Genomic DNA, 20,363 nt, shown 5'->3' on the forward strand with positions numbered 1-20,363 from the left:
TGAGGGAAGTCAGCAGTTTGGAAGGTCCAAAACTCACGTGACAATAAATGGATGGGACATTAAACCTAGTGAACCTGGACTTGTAGATTGCTATACCTAAAAGACTGGGAACCACTGTCCTAAGCAGTAATTCTAGAGTAGTTTTTAGTTGCAAGCCCTGAGTTCTTACAGGACTAGAGGGAAGAGGAAAAGAACATCATGTGAACAATATGGTTTCTTTTTTATATAAATGTGATGGTACAAAAGTATTTGACTTACTATGTGATTGACAAGATGCTGTAAAAGGTTGTTCTCATCAGATGCAGGTGAGGAAAAATATTGCTGCTTACAACCATTCAAGAAAGATAAAAAGCCAGTTTGTCAGAGAACAGAGCTTGATCCTTTTCAGACAAACAATATATTCAAGGGATGAGAATTCATGATGCCCTGTGGACCTATATCCCAACATTATGGAAAAAGGCAAAGCTTGAACAATGAGTGACTCTTGGTGGTTCAATCTGACTCACCACTAGTATCCTGAGAGAGATTATTCAGATGTTTTCTTTGGATGTAATGGTAACAGCGCTTACTGAAAACAAGTTAGTAAATATAGGGAAACCAAGATTTGCCAAATGCTTAGTAGAATATATGAAAAAGGAAAATTTATTAAAATAAGACTGGTGTTCCCACCCACATCAATTTCAGAAACATTTTAGGTGTTTTGTTTTATCACTTACATGTTTGCTGTCCTGGGCTCCTTTGGGAGAAAGGTGGCATATAATTAAAATAGTAAATATGAGTCCTTTTTAGCAACTGCTATGTGAAACCAAAGCATTGCTTTCAACAACATATATTTTATTTGATGTATAAGGATGCTGGGATGGTTGAAAGGATGAAGAACTCGAATTCTTGAGAGAACTCGAGAGCATTTTACTTAAATTTGATCAGTTTCGTAAGTTTAGCTATCCATCTATTGCTTGCTCTTTAAAAGAACCACACTATTTTGCTGATGGTAATAATATAATTTCATGTTATTTCATTAAATCATTGTCCCATTAAAACTGTTGTGCACTATCCTATAATAATAGCTCCTTCAAGAACCACAGCTTTGCGTGTGTGTTTGGTACATATATAGGTGTCTTGTGGTTGCAAAAGAGAAACTCTGGCTAGTTGTAGCATGCATAGATGGCTGGTTGGCACTAGCATCTCTCTGTCCTACTACAAATTGTCATTGGTATCCAGAAACTTATTGCTTCGAACCAGCATGTTTATGGAAACTAGTTTGAAAAGCATGACACAGGTAACCAATAAATAAACAAACTTCAAACCAAGCAGGTGGATAGAACTTATCCCTTCCTGACATTACTCCTATGCCTACATCAAGATTTGTTAAAATCAGAAGTTATTTTATATTACAGAAACAAATATTATTTTAAAGTATATAATACCTAAGTGTATAGAAAGCTGTCGGTTGTGCATTTTGACTTGCAAAAGCCAGCAAGCCTTACTTTGGGTGAGCACCCCACATTTGGGGAACCATCACAGAAAAGGCCTGTTCTCATGTTGTCACCCTCAGGACCTCTCACAGAGAAAGCTCACGAAGAAGGACCTCAGATGATGGTTGTGCAGGCTCCAGGTTGGTTCATATGGGGAGAGGCAGTCTTTGAGGATTATAGAACTTGGTATGCGTAATTGCTTTGCAGCCAGTTGTATCATCTTCAGTGTTATTGCCACCCTTGTATTGTCAAGTTGGCAGAATAGAATTAAAATACACTATTCTTTGACAACCCATTGGTCACTTTCCAGATAGTACATAAATGTTTCTGGAAGAAGGGAGATAATGGAGAAAGCAGTCAAATGGTTTTTAAATTTACTCTTGTGTCTGTCTTTAAATATGAAAGATGGAATTCTTCTTGGGTCCCTGAAATCTTGTACTGTTTCCTGATGGGATCTCACCAAGCCTTCTGTTGGTTGTGTTGCCTATAGGATAGCTGCACTCCTCTGTTCACCATTGTTTCAGGATTCCTTGCCCTGCCATTTATAGATGCTGGCTATTCATTATGTGTTCAGGAAACCTGTGGCAAGCAGCATTTCCACCCTGCCCCCCACCTTCCCGTGCTGCTTATTCTCTCCAATTTATTGGCATTGGCCTCTCTGTCTCGCCAACATTCAAGATCGACTTGTCATTCTGCAAACTGCATTTTCCGTTCAAGGGAGTCTCCTGCAGAGGATCCCAGCTGCTTCCACTTAAAACACCCAGAAACTAATCCTCCAGAATCAGCTTGAGCAGGCCAGCATCTGTCTTTCACATTTTGGTCCCCTCGAGGTGCCTCAGATAATGCTCTGCACCACAGTCAGGGCTGCTGTTCATACCTTTTGGCCAGCCTTTTGATTCCAAGTCTGTTCCCAAACCCTTTTCTCTCTTTCTTCCAAGTTTTACTACAGTCAAAGTAATAAAGCCATTTTCTCTTAGGAATATTCTGGTTTATAGACAGGTTTTAAAACCCACTCTCTTAAAGTCAGCCTGCCTTCATTATGTGGTTACCACAAGATCAGTTCATTTATGAACACCCACTAGTTTGTGGGTAGAATTTTTTTTTTTTTTTGGAGAAAAACATTCATGAGAAAAGGGATTGCTCAACCTTTTAGCAAGGGCAGCATTTGTACAACCTGTTTAGATAGCAGAGGCTTGCATGCTGCATGTGTGTGTGTGTGTGTGTGTGTGTGTGTGAGAGAGAGAGAGAGAGAGAGAGAGAGAGAGAGAGAGAGAGAGAGATGCCCACCAGTTGGGTGCATGTTTAGCTGTTTTGGGGGATCTATGCCAAAATCCTTACTATTAAGTTTTTATTTCATTTAGCTAATCTATTTTCACAAGATTACACACACACACACACACACACACACACACACACACACACACTGTTGCCTACTCTTATATTTAGATCAAGGCCAGACGCTCCCAAATTCAATATATTCTTACTAGTTTGATTATCAAAGTGACATCCGTTTAGCTCAGTTGGTTAGAGTATGGTGCTGATAACGCCAAGGTTGCAGGTTCAATCCCTGTAAAGGGACAGCTACATATTCCTGCATTGCAGGAGGTTGAACTAGATGAGATCTTTAGGGTCCCTTCTAATTCTGTGATAAGGAAGAACAAGCCAGTTAACACACTTAAATTTCAAGAATTTCATTCCTCTGATTCTCCTGCAAGGCTGGGAGGAGTACTGTTTCAGAGTTTAGTTTCACTTTTGTGTTCCAGGGACCCTGGTTTATACAGCAAACTCTCTTAAGTTTCATAACAAGGAGATAACGTGTTATTATGAAACTAGCTTATTAAATTAACCCACTGTGTTGAGGGTTTTTTTAAACCAGGACCCCTGGGTTGAATGTAATGCTGATTCAGAATTCAGTAACGCTAAACTCTGGCAGAGTTCTCTAACCAGCCCTGTGCAAAGAGGGAGGCACCATGGAGCCAATGGCTACAGTCCATTATTCCTTATACCAAATCACCTCCAATCTGGGAGCTGTAAGAAGAGGGGTGCTTGCAGCGATTATAGCTAAGACACAACTGACCTACCTATCCTGCAAACCAGTTGTGCAGCCTTAATTTTTTGTTGCAACTGGTTCCAAACCCATTTTAATCTCTCAGACATAAAAAAGTAGCAAAAGTTTAAAAGAAACCAGTTGCATTGATTCTTGAAATTGGAAAGAAAGGAATAATTTTCAGAATTTCTAAAGCTTGTCTTCTCCTTATGCTATTATTCAATAAATGTTTTGGTAAAATAAAACTGATTGAGATACTGTTTCAGTTTAAAAGCAGCTACCTGGTTGTCACTTTGTTTTTAAAAAAATGTTTAGAAGTTTTGCACATATTTATGGCTTAAATGCAACAGTAGCTGAATCTATCACAGTTCTGGGCACATAGGCTAGAAAGATGTGTTTATTTCTATGGTCATTGAATAAAGCAGCCTGCAGATAAGGATTGAGATGGGGTTACCTGCCTGCTACTTTCTCTGGCTACTAGCTCTTATTGCTGTGGCTGTTCCACCTGTGTGAATGCACTTACGCAGTGGTGGCAAGGATGCATGAAAAGATCAGGAGGCGTCATTGATTTACACGAATACTTTATTTCACTTTTGCCTGAATATACATGCATGTATGGTGTGGCAGCTGCGGCTGCCCTATCCTTACTTGTATTGGTCTAATCCCAGGATAAATTGAGGTAACTGAGAAGCAGCAGGTGCAAGACTGAGCAGGTGACCAGACAGGCAACTGCCTTATTGCAAGGCTGGAATAAGGTTTTGGCATCACAATAACATTCAGTTTCTTACTTCAGTGGTGACATTTGATAGTCATTGATAAAAATGAGGAGAACAGTAGACCTTTTAACTTGGCAAGATAGCTACCCAAGCGTAGCCTACTTAAACTTATGTTGTTGTTTCATGTATTTAACATTATCTCCCCAAACCCATTATGTGAGGCAACCAGGAGAAGCAGAATTCTGTGTACAAAAGGCACATGGGTGTGTATCTTAAATGCATGTTCACCTGCACTGCAGTGCTCACATGAGTCCAGTTGTGCTGCTTTGATGCAAATGAAGCTGCCATTATACATAACTAGTTGCACATGCCTAGGGTTGGATTAGGTAATTGTAAATCAAATTCGCATCATTTTCATGCTGGATTAGATTATATTAATATCCAAGACCAGTAGATCTGTTGTGGGATGCACGCTTGCTTGCTTGTTTGCTTGCTTATTTATTTATTTATGGTAGTGTTGTTGTATTTTGGACTAATGTTGATGTCCTGTGGCTTTAATTTTAATATTGGAAAGTGCTTCAAACTCTTCTTGGTGGCCTGTGAAGTACTGACAGTTATTCGTGTGGCCTGCTGTCATGATGACATTTTATATAGATATATAAAATTCAGAATGTTCCTTCTGTGAATGGAAGGGCTTCTTTCATTTGCAGAAGGAACTGTGATCATGAGAGGCAATTTTCATTCACTTCTCCTCTCCATACCACCTCTCACACTGTTCCGCTCCCCCCCCCCTTCCTGCTATTGCACAAGTGGGATTCTGCACATAGGAACTCTGGATCCAAGCCCAAATATATAGAAATTAAGTCAACACCCGCCCTTATTCATGTATCGTTTTTCTTGATGCAGTTGTTTCAGTACAGCTGGACTGAAAATTAGATCCTAATGGAAGAATAATGCCATACCTTAAATACTGGTAATTGTAATTGTGCCAGTTCAGACAGTCCAAAATGTTGCAAACGCTTTACAACTGTTCAAAACAATCATCATTTCTTTTCCAGTGGTCAGTAATCATTATTAGTATTAAACTGACTAATGTGTAGTCATTCCTACAAATTTTAAACTGAATATTAGCTGAATGCTAGGTTGAATTGAAAGATACCTTCTGTTCATGGAAGTCTAGCAGTTGTTCATCAGCCCTCTCCTACACACTAGAAGCCTTCAACTGCTCTTAAGATTTGTAGGATTCTCTGTAATTCTGGGAGGTCGTGCAGGGAGTTCAATAGATAGAGAGTGAAATTGGGAGACCTGCCTTAGAGGAATGCTTTCCTCTTGTATGAAAGCACCTTTTAATACAGTCATTGATTTAAAGCAGGCATGGTCAAACTCGGCCCTCCAGATGTTTGGGACTACAATTCCCATCATCCCTGACCACTGGTCCTGTTAGCTAGGGATGGTGGGAGTTCTAGTCCCAAAAACATCTGGAGGGCCAAGTTTGGCCATGCCTGATTTAAAGTAATTGCCTTTTTCATCTTATACTTTACATAAAATCCAAGCTTACATTCCAAATTGTAACTTCATTTTCTGTGGCTACTTCACAGCCTTCATCTCAGTTCCATTTAAGAGCCATTTAAGAACTAAGGACTATAGGAAAATACTACGTTTTGTTGTTAGAATTTGAAGAGATATAAACACGGGTGCTTTTGTTATCTGCGTTTATTATGGTTTCTTAAACATCCCTTTCAAAAACAATGCGATTTAATTTTCAAGCTTCAAAAAATTGTGTATAGTTCAAAGATTTGTACAAAGATGTATATGAAATGACCCCTTCAACCTTTTTGTTTTATGAGCGCTTGTGTAACACAGTGGCTTAGAGGCCAGGTTACAAATCAGGAAGTTGCAGGTTTAAATCTCACCTCTGCTATGAACTGACTAGGTAGCCCTGGCTCACAGTAGCTGGACTGATGGAGGAGTAACAGTTTTCTGTCCAGGAACCTATACATTCATTCATGCCAAATCCTGGCTTGGCTTAGTGATTTTACAGGAACAGGATCACTGGATGGCCTTAGGCAAGCCACCCTCTCTGACTTTCCCATCTGCAATGTGGGGAAAAGTAATAACTGATTATACAAATTTGCATGGTTGTATACAAGCATTAAAACTAAAGAATGCATGTGCAGTTCTTTGAGCCCCTGGAAGTGTTGGCAAATGGGAAGTGCTGGTAAAGCTCAGTTCCTAGAGCGTGAGACTCTTCATGGATTCAAGCCCCATGTTTGGTAAAAGATTCCTGCATTGTAGGGGGTTGGACTAGATGATCCTTGTGGTCCCTTCCAGTGCTACAATTCTGTGATGCCAAGTGCTGTTTTCTGAATACCAGAAAACAAGAGAGCTGCACCAATTCACATGAAAAGGGAGGGAGTTCCTAAAGGTTCAAAATAAATCTGGGTTATCAGATGCGCTAAGTCAGGCTTGTTGCTCTTTCTCACATTACTCCAACACAAAAATACATAATAATAATTTATATGAATTAACATATCTATATTAGGAAACGAATCTTTATAAAATGTGTTGCCCTAAAAGCTATCCCCTTTTTACTATAAAATACTAGTTATTATTTTCCATCACCTATTTCATAGGGTTATCACATCTTTACATGTATAATGCTTATTTTTCAAATTCTCACCGGGAAAACAAACTTTTTTCACGTGTGTGCCTCCTTTCTCATAAAAGATTACAGAAGATGACAAAATATCATTGAGTGTTATTCACAAACTGTTTATCAGCAAATAAAATAGGTTCTTTATTCTGTCTTTGTAAGGTCCTATCTCTCATTATTTAATACAGAGAGAACTGTCTTCATTTCTTTATTGAAATGATTATAATATATTTTTCTCTGTAAACTGCTTTGGAATTTATTTGTAATAGAAAGCAGTGTAAGAATACTGCTTACTATTTTTTAAAAAACCTTAATGTAAAAAACTTTTAAAACTAGAAAACACACATTTCATGCTGCTATTGTAACAATTTCTTCTAACATAGTAGTTGTTTCTGCATAGTGACAGAAAAGTAATACTAAAACATGCAGATTTTTATTTTTTGCCCCAACTCTTTTAATAGTAGAGAAGCCATCTTCTTTCACTTGCTTTTTCTTCCTGCAATTGTATTTCTTCCCAACTGCCATACAGATGCTTCATAAATTCAATCATTGACTCAGGTGCTGAATCTCTCTTCTTCTTTGCATATCTTTAAAACTTTATTTACCAGCATGTTTCCATGTAGACACCATGAGTATATCACCAAGAAGCCATTTCCCAGAAGAACATAAAGATGGCTATATCTTCAGCCAATGCATGTGTTCCACTGAATGGCTATTATCAAAAAAACACTTAGCACATGCATAATTTTAATTAGAATGGAATTTGGCACTATTATGATATGATTTAATGCCATCCAATATTATTAAAATGCAAAGAAGGATTATAAGATGTGTGTATGGTGGAAATGTCTGAGGAAATATGTATGAAATGAAGTCCCTTATATTTATTTTGAAGGGGGGGGTCATTGAAAGCCTCTAGTTTGCAATTCCACATCCAGAAACTTCCATGCACCTTGTGAATGAAAGGCAAAAGGCTTGTAGGCACATGCAAGATTTTATTTGAACTTGTCATGTGCAGTTGACAACCAAAGCAATATAGAAATTGATGACAAACTTTAGCAGAGGTAATCTGCATGTTAACAACAAATTAAGATGCTAAGATATCTGAACATTCTTCACTCAAGTGTTTTTGCCTAGTTGTAAATCAATAAAACAGAGATGATTAGTGTTCACTTCAGTTCTTTTATTTGTTGCATCAATTATATATTCAGCTATTATAATGGTTAAAACAATTCAGTTTTCTGTTTAAGAAAACATGGGAATAATCCTGATTAACTGCAAACAAGCTTCATGTCTCTTGAATTTCTATTTTTCAGAATCCCTGTGTTCTTTTTTAATACAGGTGAAGGCAGTATTTTATACTATTGTTTCTTGTGAAATGCATTACACTTTCTTAAAGGGCGTTTTTAAACAACAACAACAACACTTTCCTGTATAGTATTCTAAATGTCTTTATGGAAAAGGAGGAAGATAAAGAAGCCAAACTGAATGTCATACAGAATCTGGAGCCAACATGAATTCCTCTCTTTTCTTCCCCCTTCCCCCATCTCATTGTAAGGTTCCATCATGCGTGTCTCTTCTGAGGCTTCTCAATTGTTCACATAAAACTTGTTTTGTTTACTTGGGGGTGGGGGGAACCGACAAAAAGTATTTGTGCTTAAGTAGCAGCATTTGTCTGTTTTCTGCTTGTTGTAAACCTGGCTTTCAGATTTTCTTTTTCAGTGTTGTAGTGTTTGAACTATTAATATTAATCCCCATTGCACTTGCTCTAAATGCAAATGGGATTTACAATTAAAACAATTATGTAAATATGCAGAACAATTTTTTTAAGGCTCTGTTACATGTACTTTGTGTCTTTTAGATTAAGAGGCATGGGCCATAATACTAAAAGTTATTTCCTAATATAAGCAATTAAAACGATCAATTTCTTTAAAGCAAAAACTTGCCTTCTCATTATAACAAGAGTTTTGTTTTTGTATAATGTGTTAAGGTGCAGGTCCAGGAAACTGCATGTCAGATTTCCTGATTTAAAAGATCATAGTGTGTGGGTGTTATTTTCCAGTGTTTTTTTTTATTGAGAACCCCATTAACTAAGCTGTAATCTTAATATTATCAAATGTCATATTAGCGATACTTGCACAGTAGCATTTCTTTTTAAAAAATGAAAAACAACGTTGTTTTTGGTGCTAACTGATTTCATTCGACAGAGATATACTGTTATTTATGAAATTTGCTTACCTAAATTTTTACTTCTAAGCAACACTGAACACACTAATGGCTGTTGTTGTTGTTTTTAATATTATAATCTGTTTTGTCATTCCCTCTTTAGTAATGTATGTCTGGAACCAGAAGAGGATAATTATATAAATGTTCCTGTGTTTTGCTTTCTCAAACACTAAATTTCCTTCAGATGAAATTGTGGAGTTGGTGGCTTAACACATATCTTTATTTTTATTAGTTACTCCTGAATAAGTGTGCATAGGATAGTAACTTTCTTTTTAGTTTTTAATTTATTCAACTTCTTAATTTCCCCCAGCTTTTTAGAACACATGACACATTTTCTGAACATCCAATTTGTACTCCTTATACACATTTTGACAAGGCTTTTAAAACTCTTAACAGCAGAAACTTTTTACAGATCAGTTCCCCCAGATTCCATTTTGTGATCTGCTAGCATTTAAAGAGGAGAAAAGAGTTTTTGTTGGAGAACACTATTAAGTGAGTAATTCAAAGCTGTCTGCATACTGTCACTAGTGGATAATTCTGGCAAAAATAAATAAATCTGGCAACAAATAGTATTGTAAAACCACACAAATGATAAGGCTGTTTGCCATGTATGTTGGATTAATGGTCCAAATCGTATTATAGATCAGCTTGAAAAAGACTATAGTGCTTGCTTTCCTTGTTGCTTAAATTAGCTGAGCAGTAATTAAAGCCAACTATTTACAAGTCCCTTTGCACTGGAAAATATAGGCCAGAGGTGATGTAAAAGACAAAATAAATGTCATCTTTATGCTGGAAACAAATGTTAGCTATGTGCAATCCACTTTCAGCTTCAAGTTCAGCTTTTTCGTAATAATTTATATTGACTTTGCTTTCTCTTAAATTTTCCACTGCCCAATTGCCAGCAGCTCAGGGTAGGAAATAGAAGCATCTTCCCAGCTCAACAGCATAAAACTTAACCACATTTCATGAATGAATTCGTTTTTCTTACCTGACTTGATAGACAAGCAACTTCTTTGGTCCAGTGGTTGACAAGTTTCAAAATGGTTTTAAAATAGTTTCAAAATGTGTATCAATTCTATTATCTCTAGGAACTGGAGATATGATGAGTTCTGTGATATGAAAATTATTGAGAACTTTTTTATTGTTGTGTGTAAGAATTCCTTAAATGTTTGGATTCAGTAGCTCACAGTCATGTACTGAGGACAGAAAATTCAACCTGTTCTTATGCAGGGAAAGATGAAAACAATTTTAAGGAACCTCAGAAAGAGGGGGAGGGAAGTCATGGTTCAAAATGTTAGAATTACTGTTGAATGACTTGTGAAATGTTTTTTTTTTGTTATAATCGAAAATAATAACTAAATAATAAAATAATAATAAAAGAAAGAAAGAAAATAGAACCTGTTCCTCTCCACTTTGAAATATGGATATCTTTTACATTTACTTGCAATTATTTATACAAATAATGAAGATGCCTCATTGTAGCATTCAGAATCAGCCAACATGTTAATTTTTGTGTCAAAGAAAACAAACTAGTACTGTATTCACTTGTTTGTATACACTAATAGGTACATTTTGAAGGGATATATTTAGAGATCTGGGGCAAATCAGCAACAGTGTAAATATATGAGTGGTTCTGTTCATTTTCTGCAGTATTTTCTTTGGATATGAAAGGCAACTTTGAATTAGGGTCATGGCTTTAGGTCTGATGAACCAGTTTTTAAATGCTTTTTAAGATACCTGCCATCTCTTTGTATACTTTATATTCTGAATGTTTTGGGGGAAAGGGCTGCATCTCTTAGCTGGAGTTTTTTCTCCCAGTGAAACAATAAGAGAAATAATTTCCCCCTTTTTATTTTAGAAACGTTTAGTGTAAAATACAAGTCAAATGACTTTGAGTTTCTCTGCTACATAAACCATTAAATTGCTATTTTTAAGAGCAGGGTTTACTCTGATGTTTCTACACATGTCAGTCCCATTATGGTGCATAAAATACTCAGTATAACCTTGTATATACCACATGAAAAGTTAAACTGAGTATTTTATGTGCTGCAAGAGAGTAAGTTTCTGAAGCTGCAGTGTATATAGTTAAGGAACACTGTCTAAAAAGAGTTCAGTTGTTTTGAACCTTTATTTCCACCCTTGCCCAATTTTATTAATTCACAGGTGATGCTATGATGCATCACTTGTGCATTCAAAGAAGTTACCCATTTTCATTTTGGTTAAATTCCTAGAGAATGGAGATATTTCAGGAAATGGCTGTGAACTGATAGGAAAATAAATCCTAACGTGTTTAAATTGGTGAATGTGTGACACAATGCAGGCTTTCAACCACAAAGTCTGTTTGCTAAGTGACAAACAAGAAGTACTGAATCTTAATTACAAAGTGTTTTATTTAGAAGGGAAGTGGAGAGTCTAAAATTCAAGCTGCATATATTTGCAAATGATAAATAAACCCCTACACCTCAAACTTTATTTTTATTTATCTGTCAAGGGTAAACCCATGTGATCTGCAAAGTTGATGAGGCCCCCTTGAGTAGAATCAAGAGCCCTGACAGCTGGCCAATTGGGAAGGTGAAATGGTTCAGTGAATTGGATAACGGCAGTACATACCATAGTGACTGATTAAATTGATTTGTCCATGGCTGCTGCCTACCTCTTTTCTGCTGCTGAAACACTTTAGCCTACTTTAGAACTCTCAAAGAAAAGAGTGGGGGCTGTACTGTGCTTCTGGGTGTATATGAACCTAAACAAAAGCAGCTGACCTAAATATGTGTTCTCATAAAAATGTTAACTTTATTTTGTCATTTAACTGGAGTTTATAGATTTTTCAGAATGAATTTGCTTCCCTAGTAAAGGTAATACTTTGAGTCCCATCTTCTCTAGCACAGGAAGAAAAATGAGGGTAATGATATTGACTGAACTAATTCTTTCCTCGTACATTTCAACCTAGACGTTTATATTTCCTTCCTTAACAACCCTTAAGAAATGGGTCTGTTTGCTGAGGTGAAGCGGATGGTTTTAAGTTGTCTCGCTGTAACCAAATAGACACAGAATCCCAAGTAATAGCTGAATGTTTGGTTGAGAAAGCAGGGAGGGCAGGCATGAATCCTTATTTAAACAAACAAATGAAATTACTGAGGAAAATCTAGCAAATATATTTACTTAGATATTAATGCTGCATGGAGTAAAGATATATGAGCAAATTTAAAATGGTATAGTCTAGAAATGAATTTTGCCTATTTTGGGTTCCACTCCAAACTCAAAGAGCAGTTATTTATTTGGTTTCTAGTATTTGGAAAACAAAGATCTTGAGCAAATGTTAGTTGGGAAGCAGTAACACAGAATATGGATTACTTTGAATATGCACAGGTGAATCTGGTTTTATTTTATTTTATTAAGCAAAAGGACCATGGTCTGCCAAATTCAGTTCCTGTATCACATCAACAAAAATTCTGCTATGTCATATAAAGTAGATTTATTGCCTTAGCTCATGAGCTTCTAGGCAGACAAATATGCAATTTGGTTCACACTAGTCTATAAGATGTTGTTCCACAGCATTACTTCAAGTTTGTTGTGCATTGTGAAATCTTGGTGGTTTGGAGAGCAGGATTGAGGACAGTTTTATCGACAAGGCTTTCTGAAAGTATTATAGCCACCGGGGAGCCTACTACAATATGGCAACTGACTAAATTCCCTCCTGTTTGGAGGTGCAACTCTGATCCTAAAATTCCTCACTACAGAGAGAGTTGTGGGGCTGCATAGAAGGTACATGGTCTCTCGCTACACAGTGAGCCAGGCATCTATATGTTCCCAAAAACCTTTGGAAGTCTGAAAAAGGGAGGGAGGGAAGTGGGTGGCTCACCACACCACCAAAGTCCTTGTTCTGTTACATAACAAAGGCCAACAGGCAGCATAATGGATAGTTAATGCCCCACTTGTCATGTAAAGAGTGCTACTTGCCATGTGGAAAGTGTCAGTATTTTGATTCTCCATCTCTCATCTTCCCCAAGCTCAATCTCTCTCCCACACACACACACATGTGTACAAGCATATATTTGTGTTGCATGATTCCTCAAAAAAAAAAAAAGTTCTTCAGAGTAGTCCTTCCAAAATATCTGGTATAAATCCCCCCCCCATTTAAAATAAGGACTACTGTAATTGATAACAGTGGCATTGGTTTAATTTGAGCAGCTGAAATAGATCAGGCTTTAATTAAGTACGTAACCCGAGGTACCACTGTAGTTGTCCACATCTTACCTGAGAATCTTTTGCTACTCTATTCTATTTAATGCAACAAATAATTTTAGTAGCCGTGGTTTTATTGTATGTGGTTTTATTGTATGTGTGGTGCCCTAAGATTTTTATGGTTATTGTTGTTGTTTTCTGTTGTTGTTCTCCTTCTGAATGGTGCCATGGCATATGGCTAGTGCAATAAAAAGTTTAATTGGATTGGACTAGTTATCCATTCCTCCCTTTACAAATTCAGTTTCCCTCAAGAATGTATAAAACTGTATGAAGTTAGCAATGGTCCCTCCTGACAAAGTGGACCATGCAACTCTGCATCATATGAAGATTGCAACAGTTGTCTAAGTGTTCTGATAAGGTTTGTTCCTTCTGGGAAAAGGAACTGCCCCCCCACCAGCTGCCAAGTTCCCCAGTAGGGCAATGTGGTCAGTACAAAAAGCAAGCCTTGAGAAACAACTCCAATACTACTTCTAATTGCAGAGAGATCTTGGGTTCCTTTGCTGAGCAGAAATTTAATCTCTCTGCCTTTGTTCATTAAAAGGTGAAGGAAGCTTAACAAATTTACTGAAATTGAAGGGGAACATCTATCAGAGAAGGTAGACTTATCTTCAGTTCTGGTTTTCTTAATGGATCAGTAGGACTCGGCATGTTCAGTAGGGGACAGCTACTAAATCCAATTTAAAGAGGACTCCTAACCATGTTATAGCCCGGGGTGGGGAACTTTTTTGGCTTGGGCCCATCCCATGGGCCAACTTGGGCAGGTGGGTGGATCAACCCACTTGTCAATCACATGATGCTACTATAACACCACTATGCTAATCAAAATGTGTGGGACGGTTGCACTTCTTGTCCTTCTATCTTTTCTGTTTATTTTATAAACCTATTAAGTGTTTCACAGTTCAGGGAAAGACTATAAACAAATATTTTCAGTAGCTGTCTAAACATCAGGATGTTAATTGTCTGTCTAATTTCAGCTGGCAACTGATTCCAGGGGGCTGGAGCTGTAACACTAAAAGCCTGGCTTGTAGTACGAACCCTGTCAGAGGAGTAGTGTTGTTAAGCAGGTGGTACAGCAGTTAAACTCCTAGCACATTTGCAAAGCTAAGCAGAGTCATCTAGCCCAACCCCCCTCCACATGCAATCCCCCAATCAGTTTGAAGCCATGCCAGACCATGCTTTCCTTTGCAAACGTGCTAGCAGTTTTATTGCTGCAGAACTAGGATGAATTTATCATTACACAGTGGGGTGGTGCTTACAGAGAAAGAGAGTGGCGTATCATCCGCATACAAGTGACACTTTGCTCTAAATCCTTTAATGATCAGTGGCTTCATATAGATATTAAGTAGCATCGGAGACAAAATAGTGTCCTGACGCAACCCATAACACAGATACCAGGGAGCCAAAGATCATTTCCTCAATGCTGTTCTCTGGAACAGACTCTCCATGTAAGATTGGAATCAATATAAAAACAGTGCCCTGGACGCCCATCCTGTAGAGCTAGTTCAAGAGGATACCATGGTCAATGGTATCAAAACATGGAGAGACTGAATAGAAGCAAGGTCTCACTCCCCTCGTCCCTCTCCCAATGAAGGAAAGACAAAGGCAACAAACATGGGCATAGCCAGGGGTTATGTTAGGGGGGCAGACTTCGTGTTGGGGAGGCAGAACCTCTGTTAAGTATTTTTATTAATTTACTTGATTCAGGGGGGAAGCTGCCCCTCTGGCCACCTTGGCTACACCCATGGCAACAAAGGCAATTCAAGCCACTGAAATAGGTCTAGATAATCAGTTTCAAGTAGGAAGGATTGCAGCTGCTCCAACGCTCTCGATCTCCTTCCCAAGAAAATGCATATTAGTAACCAGTGAAAACCCAACTATCACATACTAGTGGATTCAAAGCAGAAGGCACCACCCCATCGAATAATGATAAATTAACACTTTGGACTCATCTAGTCATGCTCTGCTTGATAGTTTATATTAACCATAAGAAACAGGCATGTGGTCAGATGCATAGTCACAAGCAGCTTGTCATAGAATCACATAATTGTAGAGTTGGAATGGACCACAAGGGTCATCTACTCCAACCCCGTGCAATGCAGGAATTGACCCTGCAATTAAGAGTCTCATGCTCTGCCGACCGAGCTACCAAGAGATTGTTCCCATAAAACTTGGTTAAATGTGGGTTGACATCTCATGTGGTTATGCACTAGCTATGGTATCACAGTGCCCAGCAATTTTACCCTAGAATGCTTCCAAAAACTTTACTCCCTTGGGGGCCAGTAACCTCCAAACCACTCTGAAGAACTCCGCTGGACTGCTAGCAACAGATGCAACGCAGGCAGCAAACGATGCCTTCACTGTAAGGTGCTGGGAACAATTACTGTATATGTGCTCCAACCAATGTTTGGAAAGCTTTGGTGTGATATTTCCACCACTTGCTCTCTAGCAGAGTGGCCTAGGCCTATTTTAAATCACTGAACAAGCATATGAATAGATAAAATTAATCCGAACCCTCCAACGTGTGCCAATACTATAATGATGATTTTAAAACTGCAAGAGAGGCAATTGTTTAGATTCTTGCTGCCCTCTAGTGGAGTATGTTTAAACATTCAAAAAGATTAAACACATAAAGTATCTTTATCTCAGTAACTCCTGGCCAAAGATTTCCGTTGTTTCTTTTATTTCTGACCCCCTGGTGCACTTTCTCTTGTTCAGTGGAGGCCTATTCACACTCAAAATTATTTGAATGTTTAATGCAATACAATGTGTAACATTGTTTAATACATTTGTGTGAGAGTTTATACTGGCATTATTGTTATCCTATAACTTAGTGCTGTTCGTGCAAAGTTCCTTTGGTATAGTTTGTTTCAAAATTATTGCAGTATATTGGATGCTTTAACAAAGCATTATACATTATACTATGGCAATTGCTCAGTGGCAGTAACTTCTGTTAACCTGTTTGTTCCTGTTTGGAACTGCTGTATACATTGGGTTGCCCATAAATTTCAAGTGGTGCAGAACAGTATTATTATAGCAATTTTATCATTGGGGACCAGATGATCTAGACATATGCTAGTGGTTTATCATCTGTACTAGTCCTTTGCCCATTTCCAAGCTCAATTCATAGTTCCAATGTTGACCTTAAAAGTCCTAATGGATTGGGACCAGGGAACTGGAAGGATAGTCTTCTCCCACATGTACCTATCCCTTTATTTTAGGAAGCTCTACTCTGGGTAGAGTGTAACAACAGGAGAAAGAGGCTTTTCTGTGGTGGCACCTACCTGGGTTATCACCCTCCCTAGGCAGGCTGTCTAGAAACTTTATTTTTCCCCACACACCAAGCAAAGACCTTTTTATATCCTCATGCTTTTTAGATACATCTGTTATTAATTAATTAAATTTATACGCCTCCCTTATACCCACAGCTTTCAGGGTGGTCCACAAGATACTTTTAATCCATTGACTTTTATATGATCTTTGTGCTTTAGGTGATACTGTTTTAATTTGCTGCTGCTGCTGCTGAAATCTTTGCTGCTTTTGACAATTGCTGACTTTTGTACTGTTTCAATGTTTCACTGTTGGAAGCTATCCAGAGTATGAGATTGTTGGTGGCATACAGATGGCAGCACAGGGAGGCAGCGGTGCTCATCTGACCTCCAGTCACTTGGGTTGCTGCTGAATACCAGGATGGAGAGGGGAAGGGGGAGAGGTGAAACAGCGGGCAGTGAAGTGCAGTGCAAACACACCAGTGGAGCCATTCCAGCATTCCTGCTGGTACATTGATCTTCTCCTTCCTGATGATGCATACAGATAGTGTAAAGAAATAAACAATTAAAAGACTCAATACTTGTAGTATCATTTGCTCCCATGAACCCTTGTTATCTTTCCCTCTCCTTCCCCCCCCCCTCCCCAATCTTATCTTTGCTGGTCCCTTCCTTGCTCCTCTGTCATTTGTCTTTCCCTGCCTAGCTCAGTTAAAATTTTGCTTGAATCTTCTACACTTCTTCCCCTGCCCATATTGGTCTGTAAAATAACATGTAGGAAAGATAAACTTCATTGATCAGTTCATTTTTCTAATATGCCTACGGTTCTTTGCTGACCATCCATCCATTTCATGATTCATTGTATATTCTGAATTTTATATTATTTGTAGACCGTGAGGTGGTTTTCTTGACAGTATCTTTGAATTGGGACTTTGTAAAGAATTAGTTACTGCCAGTTCTTCATTTAATTCATTATGTCATTGTCTTGTTTCTTATGGACTAAGGTAAACACTAAGAGAATTGGCAAATCTCCATTGACAGACATTGCTCTGGTAGATTGGAGATGGCATGTCTTTGAATACCAGTTGCTGGTCCTGTTCATGTCCTGCTTTCAGTCTTCTCATAGGCCACTGTGAGGAAAGGATGCTGGAATAGATGGGACTTTGGTTTGATCCAGTAGGATTCTTGTATGAATGTATGCTCACATATGTCAGCCTCAAACACACTCAGCAGACAGTCTCTGGATATGTAAGTGCCTGGCTGTTCACCTGCAACTGTAATGGACATCTGCCTAGCTGCGCAGGTCACTTTTGTTTGTATTGGAAAGGAGCAGGAAAGTGGCACACTTCTTACCAGATTATGAGTAATTAGAACAAGCCACAGATGTGTGAGAGTTGTCGAAATCTCTTTGGTGGCATGAAGCGCAGGCCCTGCGCTGGTCTCATTCTACTCCCAAATTGCACAAGCACGTACAATGACCCATAAAGCCTTTTTTTCATTTGAGGACACCTTTGAATAACGAAGAAATCATTTCCTTTCTAAAATGAGTCTTAAACATCTTGGGTCACCCGAACAATTGCAGATAAGGCATCCCCCTCCCCCATTTTTTGATGCATAGAGCAAAAAATTGCACCTGTTAAGCCTCTTATAGTTTAAGAAAATATTTATCTTTTGCAGATGCTACAATTGTGGTGGCCTCGATCATCATGCTAAGGAATGTACACTACCTCCACAGCCAAAGAAGTGCCATTACTGTCAGAGTATCATGCACATGGTGGCGAACTGCCCACATAAAACTGTTCTGCAGCAGCCCACTAGTTATCAGGGAAGATACGAAGCAGATCCCCAGCCCTCCGGGGCTTATGGCTACACATCTCCATCCTATTCTCAGGAGGGAAGAGCAGATGTCTTAGAACGCTCAGGCAGGTCACCGCAAGAAGCTGGAGCATCGAGTAAATTATCTCCATCGCCCGAAGAACAGAGCCGGAAGGGGCCTTCTGTTCAAAAAAGGAAAAAGACTTAGAGCTTTTGTCTTTCATCTCCTTTACCCTCTTGGGACGTCTACCTCATTCAAGCACAAGGAGAATAATTCCACATATCATGCAACCCACTTCAACTTTTCACTACTGCTGAGAAAACGGTGGTCATTCTGAAAACAACCAGACCAATCACTCCAAGCAAACTTCATTTGAACTGAGTTTCCTCTATATTATTCAGCTGCTTCAGACGCCACAAGAAACCATGACTTACTGTGATGAGGCTAAGCTGCCGCAAGCCTTAGGATCACACACTTCCCCCAATTCCCTGCGACCTCCCTCCCTGTCCAGCACAGCTGCAAGGAGCTGGGAAGCTTCTGGTTTTCTTCTTGATTATTTGCAGCTTGATGTTTTGTCCACACTGACAAACTGGGGTTAATCTTAACTGGCTTGTTTGAAATGAAACAAATTCAGATTGAGGGTTATGAGCTGCTAATTTCAGTAAACCATAGTTAAGATTAACCGCCATTTGTTTATTTTTTTTGTAATTTAAAATGTTTTTTGACTGCATTTATGGGCGAATGCGCATTCAAAGCCGCTTACAAGCAGAACAAAAGATTATAAATAGTACAAGTTTAAACCACAGGACATACAGCTGAACCTGCAGTTAATCAAACATTAGAATTGCAGCCTTGCCAGAAGGGGAGGTGGGGGTGGGAGATGCAGGCAACCTGCAGTTCATTTCTGTCCTCATAAACCATCTCTGACTCTGTGCATGTCTTGAATGTATACATGCAACACTCTGTTTCCTTGGATACCCATTGGAAAGCAATAGTCTGAATAATTTTTGAATAGGCATTCCTGGAATTTTTCTTTAATGTATCATTGCTATTATGGAAGAAAAAGAAAGGGTGGGGAAGAGATCACAACTATTATTTCATGGAAGCCCAAAGAATTTTTGCTACTTAAAATTGCCATTGCCATGGTCATGGTACTGAAGATATTAAGACATCCCTGTAGGGGTCAGGGTAAGGCTTTTGAAAAATAATAATTTCTTGCTCCCATTATCCAGGATAGTGTTGCTTTTTATAAACTTCTCACCTTGGAAGGGTAATGTCTTGGTTTAAATAACCCTCAGAATTGCTACAAATGTTTAAAGAATAAAGGTATTCCCCTCTCTTTCCCCTCCCCCAAAGACTATGAATGTGTAGTTTTCTGTGCTGGTATCTCAAATATTGTATTAAATTAATATGGTTTAAATGCAGGTGAGGTGACTTTGAGGCAGAATGTATACATTGATATGATTGTTTAGAGTTGTATTGAGATAACACCTTGAATCTTTATTTTGTGCAAATCTTGAGGCGTTATGAAGGCAGCAGTAGCAATTAGCATTTTCTTCTGACTCCATTTTTACTAATTACATGCTATGTAAGTGAATAGATTTTTACATCTTTTGAAAAGTGAACACAGGTAAGATTTCCTTTTTGCGTCTTGATTCTATTTTGAGAGACTGGGCTCAGACCACTTGGCCTTTTAATGTTACAAATGTCAAGCTTTAATATTTACAGTGCAATGGGATTTTTGAAGCAGGTTTATTTAGAAGTAAGTTGCATTGAGTTCAGTGGGGCCTACTCTCATGGAAATTGAGCGTAGCAATGCAGCCTTTGTAAAAATTCAAAATTTATTAATACTAAAATTGTAATCTTCATGCACACTAGATTATTAGCAGTTTCTTAAGGAGTTGCCAAACTGATTTGATGTT

The 20,363-nt window shown here is 38.3% G+C and overlaps 1 protein-coding gene and 1 non-coding gene across 7 annotated transcripts in view; both read left to right on the plus strand.

The window, feature by feature from the left end:
- Nucleotides 1–19,995, plus strand: part of LIN28B (lin-28 homolog B) — a 90,895-nt gene extending 70,900 nt beyond the window's left edge. For all 6 annotated transcript variants that reach the window (XM_053381550.1, XM_053381551.1, XM_053381553.1 and 3 more), the window contains one exon: nt 18,303–19,995. In XM_053381550.1, coding sequence (XP_053237525.1) covers nt 18,303–18,648 — 346 coding nt within the window. In that variant the 3' untranslated portion in view covers nt 18,649–19,995. The remainder of the gene's footprint in view (nt 1–18,302) is intronic.
- Nucleotides 2,981–3,055, plus strand: TRNAI-GAU (transfer RNA isoleucine (anticodon GAU)). Its single transcript has one exon. It is a non-coding gene; the product is annotated as a tRNA-Ile (tRNA).
- Nucleotides 19,996–20,363: the final 368 nt, after the last annotated feature.

Source organism: Podarcis raffonei, chromosome 3 (genome assembly GCF_027172205.1).
Source record: "Podarcis raffonei isolate rPodRaf1 chromosome 3, rPodRaf1.pri, whole genome shotgun sequence".
NCBI lineage: Eukaryota > Metazoa > Chordata > Lepidosauria > Squamata > Lacertidae > Podarcis > Podarcis raffonei.